At 47.6% G+C, this 20839-nt stretch overlaps 1 protein-coding gene across 1 annotated transcript in view; it reads left to right on the forward strand.

Moving 5' to 3' along the window:
* LRP1 (LDL receptor related protein 1) overlaps positions 1-20839 on the forward strand; it is a 114977-nt gene that overhangs the window by 49848 nt on the left and 44290 nt on the right. The window contains exons 23-42 of the mRNA XM_043969073.1: positions 709-954; positions 1373-1570; positions 2175-2379; positions 2779-2943; positions 3480-3724; positions 4133-4264; positions 4921-5148; positions 5414-5588; positions 5814-5908; positions 6614-6763; positions 7028-7168; positions 7430-7564; positions 9466-9597; positions 9783-9917; positions 10894-11023; positions 11363-11489; positions 12689-12840; positions 13297-13421; positions 14228-14605; positions 15373-15562. Of these exons, the coding sequence (XP_043825008.1) occupies positions 709-954; positions 1373-1570; positions 2175-2379; positions 2779-2943; positions 3480-3724; positions 4133-4264; positions 4921-5148; positions 5414-5588; positions 5814-5908; positions 6614-6763; positions 7028-7168; positions 7430-7564; positions 9466-9597; positions 9783-9917; positions 10894-11023; positions 11363-11489; positions 12689-12840; positions 13297-13421; positions 14228-14605; positions 15373-15562 (3484 nt within the window). The remainder of the gene's footprint in view (positions 1-708; positions 955-1372; positions 1571-2174; positions 2380-2778; positions 2944-3479; positions 3725-4132; positions 4265-4920; positions 5149-5413; positions 5589-5813; positions 5909-6613; positions 6764-7027; positions 7169-7429; positions 7565-9465; positions 9598-9782; positions 9918-10893; positions 11024-11362; positions 11490-12688; positions 12841-13296; positions 13422-14227; positions 14606-15372; positions 15563-20839) is intronic.

A 20839-nucleotide genomic window follows, 5' to 3' on the forward strand; every position in this document is an offset into this window, starting at 1 on the left:
GAAAGTCAGAAAGCATAAGTGGGATCGGAGGTGATTTCTCCGCCACCTTAGGGATTTGGCTTAGGATAGGTGGAAAGGAAAAAGCAAAAGGAAAGGTGGAAAGGAAATTTGCAAAAGGCAAATTCTGGGTGGAAGGAATGCATTAGGGTGTGTTTGGGGGACAGAAAGTAAACCAGTTTTGCCGGAAAGGAAGGTTTGTGTCCGGGAGCGGTGGGAGATAAAGCCAGGTGGGGCCAAACTCAGCGGTTGCCAGGCAGGGCAGCTTCAGCTTTGAGGGGGAGGTCAGGGGTCAAGGGGTGGGGGTGGGGAAGGGGAAGAGGCCCTCTGATGGGAAATAGATTGGACAAGAGTAAATTTTGGGATGAGAACATCCCCACACCTGCACACCCATGCCCCAAGTCCACAAAGGGCCCAGGAAGGAAAGTATTTCTTCCCCCCTGTTTACAATTGTAGACATAAGATAAGGACCCAGATAATGATACAAAGCAAAATAGGATAAGCATCTACAAAGTACTGTGGCAGTTCCAAAGGCAAATCTAAGTTTCCCAGGGGAGGAATTGGTCTAGAAGCCCGGTAGGGGTCCTTTCTTCCCAAAACTTCATGCGATTCTCTAATACCAAGAAGGCTTTCTGGGTGCCCCATTGGGGCTGGGCCTTTCAAGTCCGCCTTCTTGGCCTGATCCCTTTCCTCCTGATTCTTTCCCTAAAGACCAGTGTTCCCTGAACAATGGTGGCTGCAGCCACAACTGCTCCGTGGCGCCTGGGGAGGGCATCTTGTGCTCATGTCCTCTGGGCATGGAGCTGGCACCCGACAACCGCACCTGTCAGATCCAGAGCTACTGTGCCAAGCACCTCAAGTGCAGCCAGAAGTGTGAGCAGAACAAGTTCAGCGTCAAGTGTTCTTGCTATGAGGGCTGGATGCTGGAGCCCGACGGCGAGAGCTGCCGGAGCATGGGTATGACTCGGGGGCTGGCCCTGTGGGGCTGGAATGGGGGAGGAGAGGGCTGACCTGTGGATGCCATCATTGGAGGAGCTGTGTATCGGGACCTCCTTTTGCAGAGAGTGGGGGGCTGAGCATCAGAACCCTTCCTATTTTTATTTTTTTTTTTGCGGGGCAGTGAGGGTTAAGTGACTTGCCCAGGGTCACACCACACAGCTAGTGTCAAGTGTCTGAGGCTGGATTTGAACTCAGATCTTCCTGAATCCAGGGCTGGTGCTTTATCCACTGTGCCACCTAGCTGCCCCCATCAGAACCCTTCTTGAGGGTCCTCTCTGGGGCTGGAAGATCCCAGGACCGCCCCCCTCTCCCGGGCTGCAGTGGAAAAAATAGGGATGTCTAGGTCCCTTGCCAACCTCCTCCCACTCTCCCTCAGACCCTTTCAAGCCATTCATCATCTTCTCCAATCGGCATGAAATCCGTCGGATTGACCTTCACAAAGGGGACTACAGCGTTCTGGTGCCTGGCCTTCGCAACACCATTGCTCTAGATTTTCACCTCAGCCATAGTGCCCTCTACTGGACTGACGTGGTGGAGGACAAGATCTACCGGGGAAAGCTGCTGGACAATGGAGGTGACCCGACTGGGGATGGGAGAACAACACATGATAACTTGGGATGGAGGAGAGGCGGGGACGGAGATATAAAGAGAGGCATGTGGAGAAAACCCACACACTCCAGGAGGAGGCACAGACAGACAGACAGACAGGGGCCACTGGCTCCCTTTCCCCTCTTATTCCCCCCCCCACCCCGCTAATCGAGTTAGATTCTGCTTTAAGTCCTGTCGGCTGACGCCCCGTAATTATCATCAGAGGAGCTACCAGCCTGATAATTAGCATAATGAGCAGTCTCAGAGCTGGAATTGGAGCTGGGCTTATTGGAAAGGTTTTTTTTTGGGGGGGGGACACCCCTTCTCAGAAGTAATAGGTGTATTAAATGGGGATAAAGGAGAAACTGGGAGGTTATGAGCCCTACTCACATCTTTGGCGCTGGGTTTGATCCCTGTTCTTGGGAGGTGAGAGGGACAACTGAGGGAGTATTAGAAATCTGGGGTTGGAGAGCAGGGGGAGGTGCAAAGGAGATTAGGAAAGTGTCTGAGGTGGTGAGACTCTTGGACTGCCTGTACCCTCCCACCCAGTGGGATCTAACCTCATTACAAACCGCCTCCCCCCTCTTTAGCCCTGACTAGCTTTGAGGTGGTGATTCAGTATGGATTGGCAACGCCTGAGGGCCTGGCTGTAGACTGGATTGCTGGCAACATATACTGGGTCGAGAGCAACCTGGACCAGATTGAAGTGGCCAAGCTGGATGGGACGATGAGAACCACCCTCCTGGCTGGAGACATAGAACACCCCAGGGCTATAGCACTGGACCCCCGTGACGGGTGAGCCTTCCCCTGCTCCTCCTCATTCAGGATGAGGGAGTCAGGTGGCTTATTGGATCGAGTGCTGGATTTGGAGTTGGCAAGACCTGAGTTCAAATCCTGCCTTAGACACATAAATTGTGTGACTATGGTAAAGTTACTTTAATCACTGTCTGCCTCAGTTTCCTCATTTGTAAAAAAATCGGACTAATAATAGCCCCTGACTTCCATGATGGTTGAAGGGATAAAATGAGTAAATATGAAGCTTTGTGAGCCTTGAAGCATTATAAAAAAAAGGGTTATTATCACTGAGGTGATAGCTCCTATCCCCTCCCCCATCCCCTCAGGATTCTGTTTTGGGCAGGCCAGGAGGCTTCCTGTCTTTGTTCTCTTACTTTTATCCTCTCACCCCCACCCCAGGATCCTATTCTGGACAGATTGGGATGCAAGCCTTCCCCGAATTGAGGCAGCCTCCATGAGTGGAGCTGGCCGACGCACCATCCATCGGGAAACTGGATCTGGAGGCTGGCCCAATGGGCTCACCGTGGACTACCTGGAGAAACGTATCCTCTGGATTGATGCTCGGTCAGCCTCCTTCTCTTTCCTTAGGCCTCATCCTCCTGCCTGTCCTGTAACCCCTTCAGCCACCAAAGGCAACCTTAGAACCCCAAATCAGGCTCCCCACTGGCCTCTGGGGGAGCGTGCCCTCCAGGGTCAGCAGGGGCTCTCAGGACCATTGAAGAAGTTTACTGGAAGAGATAATTGTTCTAGGGTGGGAAATGACGGAAGCAGCGGTAAAGAGATAAGGACCAGGAGGCAGATGTTATTTGAGAGTTGGAGAAGGGCAGAGGATGGAGTAAAATCTGATGAGAGAATGGGGGTGGCTCAGGGAATCTAGGAACTCAAGGGTGAGCACAGTTAAAGACCAAGAAGAGGGTGAATAAGAGGAGGTATGGACTGGGCTTAGTGGGGTCTCACTCTAGTCTCACCCCCATCAGGTTTGGAGGGGTCAGGGGTTAATTTGAGTCTCTTAATTAGGAGAGGAGCTCTGGGAGAGGGTAGGCTGAAGGAAAGAGTGAATGAGTCCTGGCAGCCCCCTCACTTTCCATACATATTCTTAGGTCTGATGCCATTTACTCAGCCCGCTACGACGGCTCTGGCCACATGGAAGTGCTCCGGGGACACGAGTTCCTGTCACATCCCTTTGCAGTGACGCTCTATGGAGGAGAGGTGTACTGGACAGACTGGCGAACAAACACACTGGCCAAAGCCAACAAGTGGACTGGCCACAATGTCACCGTTGTCCAGCGGACCAATACACAGCCCTTTGATCTGCAAGTGTATCACCCCTCTAGGCAGCCTATGGGTACGGAGGACTTGGGGAAGGAAAGGCTGATAAGTGGGGAGCCAGTTTTCTGTTCTTGGATAAGAGGGAGGCCTGAATGGGAAGCAGAGATAGATGTATAATGTATCATTATGGCCCTCAGCTAAGCAGGGAAGGTCCCCATTTTTGCTTAGCTTCCCTCCAACTCAGGAGGGTAGAATCCCATTGGGCTAGAATACAGGAATGGAATCAAAGTTGGGGGCAATGATCTGCCCAGCCTGGTGCCGGTGATGGAAGGGAATCTCTTTAGTGGAGGGATAGTTGGACCAGAAACACAGGGGAGAGGACAAGGTTGGAATAAGGCAGGTAAAGAAGGAAAGAATGGGATGTGCCAGGCAGGGGGGGCACCTGAGCAGAGGGCCCAATTGCTCTTCTCCCTCTGACCTCCAGCTCCTAATCCCTGTGAGGCCAATGGAGGCCGGGGTCCTTGTTCTCATCTGTGCCTCATCAACTACAACCGAACCGTCTCCTGTGCTTGCCCCCACCTCATGAAGCTGGACAAGGACAACATCACGTGCTATGGTATGGAGGTGGAAGGGTGGGGTCTTACAGGAGCCAGTGGTGAATTGAGGCAGGGATGGGCAGGACTCGGGCACTCTGGACCACAGCTGTGGAATGGTACAAAGAGAAAGGAGATTCATTCATTCATTCATTCATTCATTCATTCATTCATTCATTCATTCATTCAACAAACATCTCTTAAGTGCCAACTCTGTGTAAGTCAATGGGGATTTTTTTTCTTTGTACCTCATCTAGTGCAGGGTGCTTGATAAATGCTTGTTGATTGATTGATTGATACAAAAATGGATCAAGGAGTTTACAGTCTAGTAAAGGGAAGGGTAGAAATGCATGAATAGCTATGATACAAGGGAAGAATGGGATAAGTGTCAATGAGAAGTCCAGGCTAAGTACTATGAGAAATTTGGAGTCAAATCATTTTTACCTGGGTCCAGGAAGTGATAAAGGCTGAGGGGCAAGGGTGCAGTTCAAGGAGTCAGGAAAGCTTTCTTGTTGGAGGTGGCACCTGAGTTGGGTCTTGAAGGATACAAGAATGAATAAGAAGAATCAGAGTGCCCCCTCCCCCAGAGAGCAAGTTGAGATCCTTATGTATATGAGGAGAATTTGGAGACAGAGGGCTGCCTTGATGACCCATTCTGTGACACCATCATCACCAACAGAGTTTAAGAAGTTCTTGCTGTACGCTCGTCAGATGGAGATCCGGGGTGTGGACCTAGATGCCCCCTACTACAACTACATCATCTCGTTCACTGTCCCTGACATTGACAATGTGACAGTCCTCGATTATGATGCCCGGGAGCAGCGTGTCTACTGGTCTGATGTCCGCACTCAGGCCATTAAACGCGCCTTCATTAACGGCACCGGTGTTGAGACAGTCGTTTCTGCAGGTATCCCACCAATCTCACCCCACCTGGGACCTCAGCTCCAGTCTACGAACTATACCCTCCTATCTATCCAATCTATGAATGCTACTCTTTCTATACTTCCCACCCCTGAGCCTTCTTAACTCTGGCTCCTGCTGCTCCTGGTATAAATTCCAGGCTCCCATCCCTTATTCCCACAGTCCCTAGTCCTCTGGATCCCTAGGACACTAGAAATCCAGCCTGAGTCCTTCCGTGCTCCCACATAACATCCTGTTCCATGTTTTCTCAGACCTTCCAAATGCTCACGGGCTGGCTGTGGACTGGGTATCCCGAAATCTGTTCTGGACAAGCTATGACACCAACAAGAAGCAGATTAACGTGGCCCGTTTGGATGGCTCCTTCAAGAATGCAGTGGTCCAGGGACTAGAGCAGCCACATGGACTTGTTGTCCACCCCCTGCATGGGTCAGTCTAGGGAGATCATCCATCTTCAGAGTCATGTGTGAGACCCAGATAGCCTTCCTATCGGAGGGGGGACATTCAGTCGGGGATGCTGGGCAAAAAGATCCCATGACTTGGGAGGTGGAGAAGCCGCAGAGAGTGTTGGGGGAGTGGGGAGACCCCCAGGAGAGTCTAGGCCCTTGAAGTATGAGCCCTTTGCCTCTCATCCCACACCTTTTCCTACTCTAGGAAGCTGTACTGGACAGATGGTGATAACATCAGCATGGCCAGTCTGGACGGCAGCAACCGTAGCCTCCTCTTCACGGGCCAGAAAGGCCCTGTGGGTATGAGCGTAGCCCCTGGGCCCCAAACCCAAAGACCCAGGAGAGCCCTTCCCCCTAGTGGCTACCAACCTAGAGGAAAGAGCTTGCGGCTTAGGCTCATAAGATACAGACGTAAATCTAGGTTCTGTCACATCCTTGCCAGATGACCTTAGACAAATCTCTTCTCCTCCTTGGCCTTGGTTCCCTCATCTGTAGGATGAGGACATTGGACCAGATAATTTCTAAGGTTCAAAAACCCCAAAGATTTACCTACATTTTATTATTTGCCACCTTTTCTCCCATCCCCTTCCCCCCCAAAAAAATCTCAAGGAAGCAGCTTGGTGCTGTGGAAGGAGCCCAGGTTCTGAGGCCAGAGGACCTGAGTTCAAATCTTACCTCTCTTTACTATGTGTGATCTTGAGCAAGTCACTTGACCTCCCTAGCCTCAGTTTCCTCATCTGTAAAATGAGAGGATTGGACTAGATGGCTTCTGAGGGCCCTTCCAGATTTAGATCTATCAACCTGTGATCCTTACAGGCTCCCCATTCTCCCAAATCTTTCTTCCCCTCTCTTACAGCCACCTGCAGGGGACCCCTCTCATGGTGGGGAAGTCATGTCTCAGTATTAGGAGACCGGGGCGGGGGGGGGGAGGCTCAGGGTCACCACTGGGCCAAATTGGAAGTGACAAGTCCCTCCTTCCTCTGTCCCTTCGATCTTCTCTGCCAGGCCTGGCTATTGATTTTCCTGAGAACAAACTGTATTGGATCAGCTCTGGAAACCACACCATCAACCGCTGCAACCTAGATGGAAGTGGCCTGGAGGTCATTGACACCATGAGGAGCCAACTGGGCAAAGCCACTGCACTGGCCATCATGGGTGAGGGCTGGGGGGACTGGTCGAGGGGAAGGGTTCCCCGTGGGGGAGGGGTGTTCCAGTTTTGTGTGTGTGTGTGTGTGTGTGTGTGTGTGTGTGTGTGTGTGTATGCAGGCTTGGGTGTGTGAGTGTAGGTATGTTGGGAGAAGGGGGATTGGCAACAAAGCGAGGAGAGAATAATTCGGGGTAAAGAACTTAGTCAATTGTAAATAAGATGATCTGTGTCTCAAATATCTCCTCACTACTCTCACTCCCCCTCCAAACCAGGAGACAAGCTGTGGTGGGCAGACCAGGTCTCAGAGAAGATGGGGACATGTAACAAGGCAGATGGCTCGGGGGCTGTGGTCCTGAGAAACAGCACGACCTTGGTTATGCACATGAAAGTGTATGATGAGAGCATCCAGCTTGGTGAGGGTCAAGGGCAAAAGGAGGATGGGAGCTGAGATTTGGGGGGATGTTGAGAAACTGGGAGGAGAGGACCAGCAACGGTTGGGGGAAGGGCAAGAGGGAAGAAGGGGAAGGATGAAGAGATGAAAAGATTTCCAAAGACCAACTGCCTGTGACCAGGGCTGGCCCTGAAGCCAGGTCACCAGCACTGTCCCAGATTGGATTCTGGGGTCCTGAGTGGGGCTTCTTGATCACACATACCCCCTGTCTCCATCCCTGCAGGTCTCCAGGGAACCAACCCCTGCAGTGTGAACAATGGCGACTGCTCCCAGCTCTGCCTTCCCACCTCCGAGACTACACGTTCCTGCATGTGCACAGCCGGGTATAGCCTTCGAAGTGGTCAACAGGCCTGTGAGGGTCAGTAGCGCCCTCATCACCTTTCACCTCCCCTCCCCTTCCCATCTTACTTAGAAGACCAGGTCAGTTGGTCAGTGGGTATTTCTTTAACACCTACAGTGTGCCCAGCACTGGGCAAGATACAAAAGAAACATAAGACATGGTGGTCACTACCCCCTCCCCTACCCCTGGAGTTTACGTTCCAGCTGGGGAGGCAGAATGAAGACACTGGAAGCATTCAGTGGTAGATCTCAAACTATATCCATACTGTGTGACCATGCTCAAAAAAGTATGGGCTCGGGTAAGGTTGGTGGAGCTAGAAGGAAGGGACATCAGAGACCCAGTGGACAAAAGCCCATGGGCCAGAATGAGCTTGGCATTTCGGAGGAATCATGTGCAGACCTTCCTGGTGGAGCTGTGGATGGTTGGGAAGGAATTGAGGAGGTAGGTTTAGGTAGATGAGGTCATAAAGCCAGGAGAGATATAGATTAAGTGCCAGAGATAGTGGGGAGCCACTGTAATCCGATTCCACACATGTTTATTAAATGCCTACTTTGTATAAGGCACAGTGCTTCAAGAAGGAAGGGAAAAGCACATGCAAGCAATGTTTCAAGAAGATTCGTCTAGAAATGGAAGATAAAACAGACTCCAACATGGCGGAGCCAGAATCAGCTAAGGGGCTATTGCAGTTATTCGGGTGTAGGGTCCTGAAGGCCTAGACTAGGGTGTAGACAGTGGGGATATAGAGTAAAGGGTGAATCTGGCTAGTCTTTATTTTTTTAATTTTTTTTATGAGGCAATTGGGGTTAAGTGACTTGCCCAGGGTCACACAGCTAATAAGTGTCAAGGGTCTGAGGCCGGATTTGAACTCAGGTCCTCCTGAATCCAGGGCTGGTGCCTTATCCACTGGACCACCTAGCTGCCCCCTGGCTAGTCTTTATAAGGAAATAATAATGACTGATTGGATAAGAGAAAAAAGAATTCAGATTGGTACAAGGTCTCTAGCCTGAGAGATGGGGAGAACTGTGATGCTACTGAGAGAAATGAGAAGGCTGGAAAGAGGACTATTTCAGGATAAAAAAAAAAGGTTGTTAAAGAGGTCATCCAGGGGCAGCTAGGTGGCACAGTGGATAAAGCACCAGCCCTGGATTCAGGAGGACCTGAGTTCAAATCCGGTCTCAGACACTTGACACATGCTAGCTATGTGACCCTGGGCAAGTCACTTAACCCCAATTGGCCTGGGGGGGGGGGGAAAGAGGCCATCCAAGCAGAGGGAATGTTATGTTGACATTTGGAAAGGTAGGTCTAGCTCACAGTTGAGAGATAAGATCTGGAGATATAGATATGGGAATCATCAAACCCCCATTGCCCTCTCCCCAGACTCCCCTTCTTCTGGACTTCAGATCATATGGATGGTTCACCGTCCATCTCTATGGACCATGTGCACCAATTCACAGATGAAGCAGAGAGGGAGGAGCAGCTTAGTGTTGGTGAAAATTCGTTTTTGCTGCCCTCCTCTGGTGGCCAGAGGAACCCCAACCAGTTTCTTAGAGGCCTGCCATGCATGCACCTTCCCTGGTCATGAGCAGCTATTCTCTCTCCTTGGGTTTTCTCCCTCTGAACGAGGCATGGTATAATGAAAAGAACACTGGCTTTGGAATCAGTGGCCCTGGATTCAAATGCTGTCTCTGATATGTGACCTCTGTGTGTGATCTTGAGAAAGTCATTGAACCTTGTCAGGCCTTAGTTCTCTCTTCAGTAAATTGAAGTGATTAGACTAGACTGCCTCTGATGTCCCTTTCAGCTCTGTATCTATGATTCTATGACTCTTCCTCAGAGGAAGAACTAATACACTTTCTTGGGTATGGCACAGGGAAAGGCTCATGGGGGGCAGTGATGTCTGACTGGACCATGTACCTTAGGTGTGGGCTCCTTCCTCCTGTATTCTGTGCATGAGGGAATCCGGGGAATACCACTGGACCCCAATGACAAGTCAGATGCACTGGTCCCTGTGTCTGGAACCTCACTCGCTGTGGGCATCGACTTCCATGCTGGTGAGTAATTTGTATGAGGAGAGACCCAAAAGGTTTAGTGGGGCATGCCTGGGGGATACATGGAGAGAACAGGAAGAGAAAGGGCCCTTGCCACACGGCTCCTCCCCCACTTCCCCCCAGATCCCCTGATATGACTTCCCACCATAACGCATCCTCTTTTGTGCCCATTTTTACTCATTTACCAGACAATGACACCATCTACTGGGTAGACATGGGTCTCAGCACCATTAGCCGAGCCAAGAGGGACCAGACATGGCGTGAGGATGTAGTCACCAATGGCATTGGCCGTGTGGAAGGCATTGCTGTGGACTGGATTGCAGGTGAGTGGGGGGTAGGGGGGAAGCCACTGTGTTGGGATTGCTGGTTGAAGGGAGGGATTTCAGACCAGATTTGAGGGAGGGGGACTCTGGGGCAGAGAGGTGGGAAAAAGGGAACAAAAATGATCCCTTGCAGAGGCTGGGGGCCACCAGTGTGGAACAGTGCATAAAATGTAAGACTTTGTGTGGAGTGGGGGGTGTTGATTGGTTCTGCTGATTTTTTTCATCCTTTAGAAGGCAGGGTTAAGGGGCAGCTGTTTGGTGTAGTGGATAAAGGACCAGCCCTGGATTCAGGAGATCCTGAGTTCAAATCCAGCCTCAAACACTTAACACTTACTAGCTGTGTGACCCTGGGCAAGTCACTTAACCCCCATTGCCCGCAAAACAAAAACAAAAACAAATCAATAGAAGGCAGGGGTAGGCAAACGACAATCCACCGGTCAAATCAAGTCTCAGTATGTCCTTTTTTGGGATAACCCAGGAACTAAGAATGGTTTTTTAGTTCCTAGACTGTACAAAAATGGGTGGTAGGGGCAGCTAGGTGGCGCAGTGGATAGAGCACTGGCCCTGGATTCAGGAGGACCTAAGTTCAAATCCAGCCTCAGACACAACACTTACTAGCTGTGTGACCCTGGGCAAGTCACTTAACTCTGATTGCCCTGCAAAAAAAAAAAAAAATGGGTGGTGGCAGGATTTGGCCCATGGATCATAGTTTGTTGACCCCTATATGAGGGATGTCTCTCTGGGGGGGAGTAAGAGAGGCAAGGATATAGGGGAAATGGGGGAATACAAAAACCCCAAAATACAATAATACAAAAACAAAGAAATCTATTAAAAACAAAAAAATAGAGGGAACTAAAACATGAGAGTCTGGGAATTCACGAAGACTTGACAGGGTCGGGGGAAGGACAGGAGCCAGAACTCTTGGCCACCATCTCTTCCTACCTTTTCTGCTCCTGACGGTCACCTTCTTTCCTAGGCAACATCTACTGGACTGACCAAGGGTTTGATGTGATTGAGGTCGCCAGGCTCAATGGGTCATTTCGCTATGTGGTCATTTCCCAGGGCCTGGACAAGCCACGGGCCATCACCGTCCACCCAGAGAAGGGGTAAGAAGAGGGAATGCCTGAGCATGCCAGTTTTCTTGCCATACCTGGCTATTCCACATCCATGTGCCACGTTAACAAAATTCTCGTTCTCCAGAGAATGATACAGGCCTTGGACTACTTCTGTCCCAGTCACTATTCTTGTCTTTTGGAGTACTGGGAAGTCCTCTCTTTGGTCTCATTCTCATTCTCCTACCCCTACCAAGAGACCTCCCCTAAATCCCCCCCAGAAAACCCCCAAATCCAATTCTGCCCTCTGTAGGAATAAGGGATTGTGGGCCCCATTCCCGGGTGAATCCTCTCATGTCTTAGGGCTTTGATACATTCATACCTACCCCATAGGTATCTGTTCTGGACAGAGTGGGGCCAGTACCCAAGAATTGAGAGGTCACGGCTGGATGGCACAGAGAGAGTGGTCTTGGTCAATGTGAGCATCAGCTGGCCCAATGGCATCTCCGTTGACTATGAGGTGAGTCTAACTCAGGCACCCATTGGAAGCAAGGAAAAGACCATCTGGCTTTGTGTCCCCAGCCCTTAACACAATGCCTGGCAAAGAGTAACTGGTTCATAAGTGCTTGTTGCCGCTTGAGGGGGAGCACACACGCCTCATCCCCACAGCCCTACCCCTGTCTGCCTCCCTCAGTTATATGTCCTTCCACATGCCTCATACTTGCAGGAGACGTTCTAGAGAATGGGCGAGTAAAGAAAGAATCGCAGAATTGTGGCATAGTGGAAATAGCGATAGATTTGGAGTTGGGAGATAGTTGGTTTTGAATGCCGCTCTGACCCTCACTGGCCACCGGGATATGGGCAAGTCACTTTAACTTCTGTGAGCCTCAGTTTCCTCATCTGTAAAAGGGGGAAAGTTCTAAGTTCTAATAAAGGGGGAAAATTCTAATTGTTCTAAGATAATAAAGGTAAAGTGTTATATAAACCTTAAAGGACTTTATAAATGTCAGCTATCCTTATCTTCTCCAAATTTGCACCCCATGCAGGAATATGCTCTGTATTTAGGAGGGGAAGGGTAAATTGGATTGCTGGGAGGGTACAGGGATGGGCTAGAAAATCAAGAGGCCAGAGAAAATGGTTGAATAGAATGTAAGGGGGCAGCTAGGTGGCACAGTGGATAGAGCACCGGCCCTGGAGTCAGGAGGGCCTGAGTTCAAATCCGGCCTTAGACACTTGACACTTACTAGCTGTGTGACTCTGGGCAAGTCACTTAACCCCAATTGCCTCACCAAAAAATAATAATAATAATAATAATAATAATAATAGTAGAATGTAAGGGACCATTTCACTTTTTACATTCACATCTTCAACACCTAGCTTTGTGCCTGGAACATAAAAAACACTGGATAAATCCTTATTGCTGAATCATTGGTTGACTGAGGAAGAGGAAGACAAATATAGCATGTATAGGTGACCAAATTAAGAGCATGAGGGGCAGACTGAAGAACCAATGTCCTTCTGGGAGGGATCTCTCTCTTCTCTCTCTCTCTCTTCTCTCTCTCTCTCTCTCTCTCTCTCTCTCTCTCTCTCTCTCTCTCTCACACACACACACACACACACACACACACACACACACACACACACACTTGCAGTATGAGAGCACTTGAAGGGAAATCGTGGTTCAGCTGATAAGTATGAGGTACTTCCCTTAACCCACAGGATGGGAAGTTATACTGGTGTGATGCTCGGACGGACAAGATTGAGCGCATCGATCTGGAGACCGGTGAAAACCGAGAAGTGGTTCTGTCCAGTAACAACATGGACATGTTCTCTGTGTCTGTATTTGAGGACTTCATCTACTGGAGTGACCGGTAAGAGGAGAACCTGGGACAGCTCTGCCCCCTGCACTGGACTCCTGGGGTGTGGTCTGTTTCCTTCATGCTCCTTCCTGGATTGAATATATCCCCCTGGGGCAGCTAAGTGGCGCAGTGGATAAAGTACTGGCCCTGGATTCAGGAGTACCTGAGTTCAAATCTGACCTCAGACACTTGACACTTAATAGCTGTATGACCCTGGCTAAGTCACTTAACCCTCATTGCCCTGCAAAAAAAGAATATATCCCGGGGCAGCTAGATGGTGCAGTGGATAGAGCACCGGCCCTGGATTCAGGAGTACCTGAGTTCAAATCCGGCCTCAGACACTTAACACTTACTAGCTGTGTGACCCTGGGCAAGTCACTTAACCCCAATTGCCTCACTAAAAAAAAAAAAAAAAACAACAAAAAAAAAAAACAAAACAAAAGAATATATCCCCCTTCCTCTTCACAGGACCCATGCCAATGGCTCCATCAAGCGAGGGAGCAAGGACAATGCCACAGACTCAGTTCCACTTCGGACAGGGATTGGAGTCCAGCTCAAAGACATTAAAGTCTTCAACAGGGACCGTCAGAAAGGTGGGGAGTGCTGAGGCCCTGAGAATGGGAAGCTGATCCTTTCTAGGGCAGGGCAGCCTACCAGTCCCCATCCCCTTGTAGGTCAAAGCAAGAAGGGAAAAGATGAGATGGGGGAGGGGAGAGAATCGACTTCAGGAGATCCTTCCCAATTGTCAGAAGGCCTAAAGGAGGGGAGAATTGAGAGAAGGAGTTAATACTTCTCTTAAAAGTGTTAGAGAGGAGCAGCTAGGTGGCACAGTGGATAAAGCACTGGCCTTGGATTCAGGAGGACCTGAATTCAAATCCAGCCTCAGACACTTGACACTTAACTAGCTGTGTGACCCTGGGCAAGTCACTTAACCCTCATTGCCCTGCAAAAAAAAAAAAAGTGTTGGAGAGGGGCAGCTAGGTGGCACAGTGGATAGAGCACAGGCCCTGGATTCAGGAGGACCTGAGTTCAAATCCACCCTCGGACACTTGACCCTGTGTGACCCTGGGCAAGTCACTTAACCCCAATTGCCTCACCAAAAAGAAAAAGTGTTGGAGAGCCCCTTTCTATGGTCAGAGTCCTCAGAAGTCACTTGGCTGGTGAACCAACAACAAGTATAATTCTGTTGGCTGGAGCAAGGTGTTGCTAGGCCATGAGTATGATATTGATCCTTTAGGTTGAAGCAGTGGGTGGAGACAATGGGGAAGGGATACCATGGAGAAACATAAGCAATAAAATAGGAAGGCAGGAGGTTCCCACGAAGGGTGATGTGACAGAGCCAGAAGAGGGATCTGTCCCTGGGGGCTGCCTGTAACGACCTCTCTTGACCTCGCTCTAGGCACCAATGTGTGTGCGGTGGCTAATGGTGGGTGCCAGCAGCTGTGCCTGTACAGAGGGGGTGGACGCCGGGCCTGCGCCTGCGCCCATGGAATGTTGGCAGAGGACGGAGCATCCTGCCGCGAGTATGCCGGCTACCTGCTCTACTCAGAGCGCACCATCCTCAAGAGCATCCACTTGTCAGACGAGCGCAACCTCAATGCCCCCGTGCAGCCTTTCGAGGACCCCGAGCACATGAAGAATGTGATTGCCCTTGCTTTTGACTACCGAGCAGCAAGCTCCCCGGGCACTGCCAACCGCATCTTCTTCAGTGATATCCACTTTGGGAACATTCAGCAAATCAACGATGATGGGTCTGGCAGGGTCACCATTGTGGAGAGTGAGTAAGGGCCAAGTGAACCTGGGGCGGGGGGAGGAATCCAGGGTCACCCCTGGTTGACAAGTCCCTGCTGCCCTGGCGGAGTGTGATCGACCCAAGAGCAAGTAAAGAGCAGATTCTTTGTGGGATACTGGCTTTATGCTAGGATTTAACCCAAAGTCCCTTTAAACAGCAAGGTTCTGATTCATCTAAAGTGAGTCTCATTTGACAACAACCTTTCCGGAAACACAGCTCAGAAATTCTATACACAGAATTTTCTTCTCTCCCCCGACCACTCCACCATTCCATGTAGCAAGGTCCGCCTATGTTGAAATGGGGGTGTTTCTCCCCCATAAAATGAAAGCGAGGCAGAGATAGAATTAGAAAGAGAATGGAAGAAGACATGACAACCCTCAATGATTCCCATCTCTGCCTGCATTGCTTCCTTAGCTCCCAGTCCTATGCCAGGCTCTAGCAGGCCTAGTTGTTATAGATAAATAAGAGGGGGCAGCTAGGTGGCGCAGTGGATAAAGTACCGGCCCTGGATTCAGGAGGACCTGAGTTCAAATCTAGCCTCCGACACTTGACACTTACTAGCTGTGTGACCCTGGGAAAGTCACTTAACCCTCATTCTCCTGCCAAAAAATAGATAAATAAGGATGTTCCTGAGTGAGCCAACCTCTTCTCCCCAAGGATTGACCACTCCCCCTCAAGATGTCTTACTTCTGCTTTCCATGTTCCTCCCTATACCATACTGACCACCACATCTTCCTACCTGCTTTCTCTAGATGTGGGCTCAGTGGAGGGTCTGGCCTACCATCGAGGCTGGGACACCTTATACTGGACAAGCTATACCACATCCACCATCACTCGCCACACGGTGGACCAGAGCCGGCCAGGGGCCTTCGAACGGGAAACAGTCATCACCATGTCCGGCGACGATCATCCCCGAGCCTTCGTGCTCGATGAGTGTCAGAAGTGAGTCAGGGAAAGAGAGGGAGGATGGGATGGGGAGGGGGAGGTGCTGCTCTAGGGAGGGGCAATGCATGAGGGACACCAGAGATCTGGCCACTAGCCCCTCCCTGACCATTTACTAGTAAGTCACTGAGCCTCAGTGGGCCTTAGTTAGCTCAGCTGTAGAACTGGACCAAAAGGCAGGAGCTGCAGTGATTGCTTGGAAACTCTTACAATTCTATGATTGTTTTCACAATCTTAGGCTGTGGATTCCCCCAAATCAGTCAATCAGGTGGCCCAATGGAGAGAGCACTGTTCCTGGAGCCAGGAAGACCTGAGTTCAAATTCAGCTTCAGATGTTATTAGCTATGTGACCCTGGGCAAGTCACTTAAGCCTCAATCTGCCTCAGTTTCTTCAGCTATAAAGAGGGTATGGTAATAATAGCACCTGCCTAGCAATCCAGGGTTATTGTGAGGATCAAATGAGATAATATTTGTAAAGTGCTTAACTCAGTGGCTGGTACACAGTAGGGGCTTAATAAATGCTTGTTTCTTTTCTTCCCTCTCAACATGTCAGCAAGGCACTGTGCTAGGTGGGATGGGATATACAAAGAAGTATAAGATAAAGTGCCTGCCCTCAAGGAGCTTATCATCTATAGGTTGAGAGAAGATATAGCTTACATGAAAATGTACAGGGAACTATATAATAAGGTAACATTAATAAAAAGCAATAGTAGGGGGCAGCCAGGTGGTGCAGTGGATAGAGCACCAGCCCTGGAGTCAGGAGTACCTGAGTTCAAATCTGGCCTCAGCCACTTGACACTTACTAGCTGTGTGACCCTGGGTAAGTCACTTAACCCCAATTGCCTCACAAAAAACAAAAAACAAAACAAAAAAAAAGCAATAGTAGACATAGTATATAGAGAGTTTGGAGCTGGAAAGGCTCAAGCCCTGCCTCTCATACACTTAGCTTGTGACCCTAGGCAAGTCGCTTAACCATTCAATGCCCTTTGACAACTGTCTAAGACTGTGTTGCTCATCTGCCTCTGTGGAGGGAATACCTAGACTATACTATTGAACTCCTAGGTTAACAGTAGCTAGCATTTATAGGGGGCAGCTAGGTAGTACCATAGCACATAGAGCACCTGCCCTGAAGTCAGGAGGACCTGAGTTCAAATCCCACCTCAGATACTTACTAGCTGTGTGATCATGGGCAAGTCACTTAACCCTGTTTGACTCAGTCTCCTCATCTGTAAAATGAGCTGGAGGGGAAAAAACGGCATACCACTCAGGTATCTCTGCGAAGAAAACCTCAAATGGGATCACAAAAAGTCAAACGTGACAGAAACGACTCAACAACAAAACGTTTCCAGAGGGCTTTAAGGCTTGCAAAGCACGTTATATCAAGTCATGCCATTTGATCCTTTAAGGAGCTATTATTATCCTCATTTTATGGATAAGGATACTGAGGCTGAGAGTGGGTAGGTGACCTGCCCTGGATCACACAACTCTAAGGCAGGGTTCAAACGCAGGGCTTCCTGACTCCCAAGTCCAGTACTCTCTCCCCTTCATCACCCAGCTGCCCTGGAGATAAAAACCATACCATAGTAGGGCTGAGTGATTACTGGGGGTTCCTTTAATCAGGTATCTGATATAGAATTTGACATAGACCTTGAAGAATAGGCATTTAGAAGGACTGAAAAGACTGAGGGAGGCTTTCTGGGCAGAGGAAAACCCTGAGAAACCAGGAATGCACTAGGCCCATTTTAGGAGCCCGGAGGAAGAAAAATAGCAGAGGGAAGGGTTCATTTAGGAAAATGTTGGGAACTAAGGCCAGAGATGTAGGTTGGAGCCAAATTCAGGAGTACCTTAAATACCAGATCCTAGCCTTTTATTCATTCTGTAGGTAATGAATAACCATTGACAGGTTTTTAGCCAAGGAATGACATGATCAAAGTGGTGGTCTAGGAAATGTAATCCCATAGAGAGGCACAAGACAAGACAAATTGAAAGGGAAAAAGACTGTGGGCGATGAGGCCACTATAATAGGCTAGTCATGAGGTGATAAGGATCTGAATTTGAGTAGTGGCAGCTGGAATGGAAAGGAAGGAATGAATTTGAAAGCCATTGCACAGGAAGAATTGACAGGACTTGGTGACTGATTAGATAATGGCAGAATCAAAGATGGCCCCAACTTTCAAGCCTGGGCGACAGGGGAAAATGATGACAGAATGATTGACAGAAATAAGAAAATCAGGAGGGGGAGCAGGATTGGGAAGGGATGATCAGTTTTAGTTGTACTCAGTTGGAGGTAATGATGGAAATAGGCAGCAGGCAATTGGAAATGCAAGACTGAAGGTTGAACAAGCAGTCAGGGATAGAGATAAAAATGTAGCCTATGGCTCCATTAATAAAGATGGACTTTCCAGGGTCCACTATCTCTGCCCTCGTCAGACTCCATCTGAAGTAGTATATCACACTCTGAGCACCAAGTTTTATTTTATTTTATTTTGATTGATTTTAAATTTTCTTACTTTTTTATACTAGTCTTTTAAAAATATATGTGTATTTGTATATCCATGTATGTATATATATATACACACACACATACATAGAGAGAGCATGCACATGCATACTTAATACAGGGTAAACCAAAAGTCACGGTTTTAATAAATTTTTGAAAATTATTTTTTCTTTATTTTTCACCATTTACAAGATTTTATTTTTCACACATAAATTCATTTCCTATATATAGTACATGTGATGCTATGGTATTATAAATTTAAAATAAAAGAGTATTAAATATTGAAACCCCATTGCGACTTTTGCCCCACCCTGTACAACTCCTGATATATAATAAGTGCTTAATAAATTCTAGTTTAGGGACAACTAAGTAGAGAAGCATCTAGAGCCCCTGGCCTAGAGTCAGGAAAGCCTGAGTTCAAATCTAGTCTGACTATTACTAGCTGTGTGATTCTGGTCAAGTCACTTAACCCTGTTTTCCTCAGTTTCCTCAACTGTAAAATGAGCTGGAGAAGTAAATAGCAAACCACCCTAGTATCTTTGCCCCAAAAAAAAAAACAAACCATTTGGGGTTACTAAGAGTAGGGCACAACTGAAATGAACAACAAAAATGCTAGTTTGCTGGTTGACTGCCTCTCTCCCCACCACTGTCACCCATCATTGAACCCTCTCTTCTAACTTAGAAAAATAAATAAAATTGACTGACTAAATGTTCTCATCTGACAGCATACGACACATTCTGAACTCACAATTCCCTGCCTCTCTAAGGAGAGGAAATAAGTGTGTTTGATCTTCACTCCTCCAGTTCTACAATTGTTCATTACAGTTAATCTCAGCTCAGTTGTCAGTGTTTATTGTAATTAATCTCAGCTCTTAGTGTTACTTTTGTTTATGCTGTTGTAGGTACCATCTATATTGTCCTCTTGGTTCTGCTCTGCATCAGTTCATGCAAGTCCTCCTGTGTTTCTATGAATCCTTCATATCTCTTATTTTTTACGGCATGATGATATTCCTTTACATTCATATGCCAAAGTTTGTTCAGTCATCCCCAATTCAATGGATAATTGCTCCATTTCTAGTTTGTTTTTACCTCAAAGCATCCTCCTATAAACATTTTGATGTACATAGTATGGCCTTTCTTTCTTTGATTCCCCTCCTTGGATACATTTTAGGAAAGATACTGGCCTCTACAAAAATTTATTCCAATGTCTCATCATGACATGTTCTTGAAGGTTAGACCAACAAAATGTGAGCTCTGGTGGGTCCTTCCATGTTGGAAAGACTTCAAATGAAATTTCAGCAACAGACAGCTCTTTGAGGACCAATTAAGCATGGTGGGTCTTGAACATCACTTGGTGACAGTATAGTTGGTCACCTCCTGGTGATGAATTCTTTAGTCATGGAAATATGTGAAACAAAGAAAAGTACAAAATGGCTCCCAGTGCTGTATGACCCCCTTCTACTTTCTGCAGTGATGATGGCAGAATGGGAGAAAAGAGGACAGAGGGCAATAAGAATCACAATTGTTTTTAGGCAATTTAGGAATATTAACATAGCTGTTGTTACTGTAGATGTGAGATCCTTCCCTGGTGACTAACAAATGAATGTACTACTGGAGGAAGTGAATCATATCAATTGTGACATTCTTGCTATAAATAAGAGCAGAGGACAAAAGGAAGTTGCATTTCAGTGGAATGATGGCTCATAAGTTCTCCTTGGAGAAGCAAATAAGGGAACTGGCAGAATTTTGTGTGTCCAAAGGCAACAAGGAACGTCATTTGGTGACAGGACATTGGGTCATTTCATAATGCAAGAGATGTGATATGTTTGCAAAAAGGACTCCATGAAAATAATTACAGTTTATCTGTTGTAGAGGATGAGGAGGTAGAAAAATTCGGCACAGAATTTGATAAGACCCTCCAAATTAAGTCAACATATACTTTAATTAGGGACTTCAGTGCAAAGATGAGCATTGGAGAAGACGGTAAAAAAAAATCTAAGAAAATGTGGTTCGGTTATGAGAAACAAGAGAAGCCAACAACGTGTAGACTAAGTTGAAAACTCACTCCTATGTATCATGAATATTTTCTTCAAAAAGAGAGTCAAAAGGGTGCTTGACATGGTGAACTCCAAATTATTTTGCAAAAAAAAAAATTTATTATATGTTAACACTCAGGAAATGACTGATTACTGATTTGGGAATCATTTCTGAATACAATCATAAGCACCAACTTGTTGATTGCTCAAAGTAAAATTAGAAAAAAGATTACTGAATTAGAAGAAAAAATCACAATGAGAATTATGATACACTATTAAGGCAACTCCAGCCTAACTTATTTAAGCAAATTAATGCAAAAATAAAAATGGGATGTGGATAAATTAACAGACATTGACATTAACTATCCCAGTATCCTAAGGGAGATTAACAGATGTAATCTGTATTTGCCACAATTGAACAAAAGAGTTTAGAAACCACTTCAGGAAACAAATACTTGATCTCCTTGCCAAATGAAGAGAGAAGCCAGCCAAAAGCAACTTTGGTTTAGGACATAAACTTGTACAGAGGAAGATGGAAGATGATCGCAAGCAATGTTGTCTCATAAAATGGAGCAGAAGGAAAAAGAAGTTTACCAAAAGATTGGCAAGATACTCAACTAATCCATAGCATCCTGAGGGCATTTAAGCATGAAACTGGCAAGACAATGAACAGATTAACATGGCAATGATCTGTAAAGATGTAACAAATTCCTTTCTCTTTCAGTGAGAGTGGAACCACCA

This window comes from Dromiciops gliroides, chromosome 5 (genome assembly GCF_019393635.1).
Source record: "Dromiciops gliroides isolate mDroGli1 chromosome 5, mDroGli1.pri, whole genome shotgun sequence".
NCBI classification, from domain to species: domain Eukaryota; kingdom Metazoa; phylum Chordata; class Mammalia; order Microbiotheria; family Microbiotheriidae; genus Dromiciops; species Dromiciops gliroides.